Source organism: Chlorella variabilis, assembly GCF_000147415.1.
Source record: "Chlorella variabilis unplaced genomic scaffold CHLNCscaffold_15, whole genome shotgun sequence".
Lineage (NCBI taxonomy): Eukaryota > Viridiplantae > Chlorophyta > Trebouxiophyceae > Chlorellales > Chlorellaceae > Chlorella > Chlorella variabilis.
The window spans coordinates 396,417-400,140 of record NW_005435073.1 but is presented as its reverse complement, the minus strand read 5'-3'; the positions used below and the strand labels follow the sequence as shown (position 1 = coordinate 400,140).

General features: G+C 67.1%; 1 protein-coding gene across 1 annotated transcript in view; it reads right to left on the bottom strand.

The window, feature by feature from the left end:
• Positions 1–1,909: 1,909 nt before the first annotated feature.
• Positions 1,910–3,724, bottom strand: part of GPS (hypothetical protein) — a 3,071-nt gene continuing 1,256 nt past the window's right edge. Inside the window, exons 4-7 of the mRNA XM_005845921.1 lie at positions 3,427–3,574; positions 2,822–3,052; positions 2,429–2,551; positions 1,910–2,100 (exon numbers count right to left, since the gene is read on the bottom strand). Coding sequence (XP_005845983.1) covers positions 1,990–2,100; positions 2,429–2,551; positions 2,822–3,052; positions 3,427–3,574 — 613 coding nt within the window. The 3' untranslated portion in view covers positions 1,910–1,989. The remainder of the gene's footprint in view (positions 2,101–2,428; positions 2,552–2,821; positions 3,053–3,426; positions 3,575–3,724) is intronic.

Genomic DNA, 3,724 nt, shown 5'->3' with positions numbered 1-3,724 from the left:
TTCAGCGGTAGCGGCAGCAGCCCACAGCCGCAGCGGAGTGGTACCTGTGATGCGTGAGCGGGCGGGTCGGGCCTGTCCGCCAGCCGAAAGCGCAACGCGGAAGCCCAGCGCTGCCATGGCGGGCGTCGTGAGGCTCTTGGGATTCACGCCCGTTATGAGTTAAAGCACACAGGTATTGCGAAGGAAGAAGATGGCGATGAATGAAATTGAGGGAGATGTGCCGACAGGCTGGCAATCCCCGGGGCAGGGGGAGGCAAAGTGGGTGTGGCCCCAAACTCTGAAGGAGACTCGCCTGTCAGAGATCGGACGTCAAGCATTGTGCCAAGCCTTGTTGCTGCTGGATCATTGAGCGCCAACCTGGTGGCAGGGCACAGCGGCGCGGGGGGCGGCGGCATGCCCCGCCACTGGCGGCTTGCATAGCAATGCTGCAAAAGGTAAAGGTAAAGGTAAAGGTGGGGAAGAGCCTCCACAAGCTTCACTTCCCGGTTTTAACGTCTAGCTTTAGACCATTATTTGATCTGCCCGACGCGCCAAGTGCAGTACCCCCCACTAGTAGTGAATGGGTCCCGGGGAGGCCTGTGCCGAAGCCTTGGCGATTCTATTAGGCGTTCCCGAAGGAATTGGCTTGGATTGGCGCTGAGCCGGTCAGCTATGCCGCGTTTGTCCTCACAAAGTGTCGACATGGGAGGAATCGAACCTGTGCCCTCTCGGAGGGTTTAGACACTAGCTCCAGCGCCTTCAAAGAAGGCCTTTCTTAGCCGCGGCCTAAAGCAATACTCCCCCTGCGTGGCTCGAACACGCGACCTCGCGGTTGCAAATTAACGATTATCTAACAGCCGAGCGCTCTAGCCAACTGAGCTAAGGAGGAAATCTACGATTCGTTTCGGCGATGTCGAGACGACCGTCGTGCAGGGTGTGTCTGCAGCGGCAGGAACGGTAGCTCAATCCTATCAGCTCTGAAAAAGCAAGCTGTGGCTGAATACAAACGAATGTTGTTGGAGAGGAAGGACTGGCCCATGGTGTTACCGTCAGAGCGGAGGCAGCGATTGAACTGCTGTACGGTTGTATCGCAGCTGCTGCCACGTGTATCGCTGCTGCTCTCCCGACGTGCTGGTGCACCCTTACTTCACAACTGAGCTCCACCTTGGTTGAGCGTGACTTGAAGGTTAAGCCCTCGAATACTGTGTCATGAGGTGCAGCGAGCGCATTACGTATGTAAGACACATGCCTCCATCTCGTGTATGCAGCGCTCGGGGACAGAACGCGGGGCAAAGAGCGGGGGGCGGCAGAGACAGAGAGAGACAGGGATCGTCATTCAGGTTATGGCGGAGCTCGCAAGCCGCGCTGTGTGCCAAGCCTGCCGCTACACCGTGTCCCTCCAGCTGGCCGCCCCCCCCCCCCCCCACCCCTCAGGCAGGCGCGGCGGCCGCCGGCGAGGATGCCATGGTCTGAAAACCCCACCCGACAGGCAGCGCCCCAGCCTGTACAGATGGCAGAAGTTGGGCAGGCGCGCTTGCCTGCACACCCAAACCTCTCGCAAGCAGTGTGCTGTCGACGCAGCGTCGTTGTCGCACGTGTTCAATGCATGCTCGTCACAAAACCAAACAGCTGCAAGTGGATGCTTCAAAAAAACTGCAGGCAGGGCTCGCTGAAAAGGGGGCACCGCAGCGGGGGCGCTATCGGCTAGAAGCATTAAATTGGGGGTGCAAGAGAACCAGGGGGAGTGCTATTGAAAAGGGGTGCCGAGGCATTGCAGGGTGGATGGCAAATAAACCTCAAGTTGGGGGAGAGCGGGGGCGTACGAAAAGGGGGGGCCCGCAGCGCCGGCGCACTTGCCGGCAGCGGCGGGGCGGCTGTCGGTTGTTGGTACACGTGTGTCGAATAGTCCGTCGCAGCTGCCGCGGCCGCCGGCCGGGCGAGGCCGCCCCGCTGGGCGCTGGACTGCCGGCACAAGCCGGCCAGCGTCGTGCCTGGCGGCCTGGCGCTCGTTTAGTTCTTGCGGCAGCGGATGTACTCTGCCAGCGCATACAGCGGGGCTGCCCTGGCGGGGTCATACGTGGTCAGCATGCTCTTGGCCTCCTCAATCAGCTCGTCCGCAATCTGAGGACGGCGGAGGCGGAGGGGGCGGGGGCGGGGCAGGCAGGCAGGGGCGGGGTGGGTGGAGTGTTGAGGGCGGCGATCTGGGTGCGTGCTGTGTGGAGGGCGGGGCCCACGGCCCAGGTGCGGGCGGGCAGCTCAGGGGGACGAGGAGCGCGGCGGGATACAGCCCTCACTGTTCCGCCCAAAGGAAGGGAGCAGCTCGGTAGGGCGTGGCGCGGCAGGCAGGCAGGCAGGCAGGCAGGCATGCCTCGCCGGCGGCTGGGGCCGGTACCCACATGCACCCCCTCCGCTGGCACGCCGCGCGGCTCCACGCCCGCTGCCCACCCACCTCGCGCGACCGCTCCAGCCCCACCAGGGAGGGGTAGGTGGTCTTGGCGGAGGCCAGGTCCTTGCCCGCCGTCTTGCCCAGCTCCTCGGTGGTGGCGGTGATGTCCAGGATGTCGTCCACCACCTGCGACAGGCGCCAGGCGGCGGCGGCGACAGCGGCGCAGCACGACGCACGTCAGCGGCGCAGCTCAGTGACGCGGGTCGGCAGCCTGGCAGAGCGCGGCAGAGGCTGGGGGCCGCTGGGGCGGGGCGGCCGCCTCCACGCGGCACGCAGCGGCCGGGGGCGCGGCCGCGCGGCGCGCGGGCGAGGCAGGCGGGGGCGGCCGGGGCAGGCGCCACCGCGGCGCGGCCCGCCGATGCGGGCTCGCCCACACGACGGCCCACCGGGCCCCACCTGGAAGGCCAGGCCGATGGATCGGCTGTACTTGCGCAGGCGGTCCACATCCACCTCGGTGGCGCCGCCCAGGATGGCGCCCGACACCACCGCCGCCTCCAGCAGTACCGCCGTCTTGTGCTCGTGGATGTACTGCAGCGTGTCCAGCCCCACCGACTCCCCAGCCCCCTCGCTCTTAATATCCACCGCCTGCCCAGCCACCAGGCCCTCGGAGCCCACCGCCTTGCCCACCTGCAGGCGCGCGGGGCGGAGGAGAGAGGAGCGTGGGAGAGCCCGAGGGGGTCGGGGGCCGGGAGGGGCGCCGCCGCCGATGGGAAACAGCGCAGCGGGCGCGGCGCGGCGCGGCGCGGCCGGCCGACCCGATGCTGCTGGGCATCCCCCGGTCTGAAGGGAGAGGCCCCGGCTGGGAGGCTGCTCATGTGTGTTCCTTCCATTTCCATTCCTGTGCTTGCTGTCCAGCCCCGCCGGCGGCCAGCCCCTGTGGCCAGCCAGCCCCCTGCCCCCATGCAGCCACCAGGCCTCGCCCTCTCCCCTCTCCTCTCCTCTCCCCCAGCCAGCCCCTAACCCCACCCCATCCCACCCACACCACCACGCAGCCGCCTCACCTCCACGATGACCTGCAGCACGCGGTCGGCCGCCACGCCCCGCGTCTCCCGCGCAATGTACTCAAAGCTGAGGCTGAGCAGCGCGTCGCCCGCCAGGATCGCAATCTCCTCGCCGTACACCTTGTGGTTGGTGGGCTTGCCGCGCCTGCGGGGGGTCGGCGGCGCGCGGAGGGTCGGCGGCGGGCTGGGGCGGCAGAAAGCAGGGCCAAGCAGGCGGGCGGGCCGCAGCGGCGCCCCGGCTCCACCCACCCACCGGCACAGGACACACCACACCGCAGCCCCTCCCAGCACCACACCC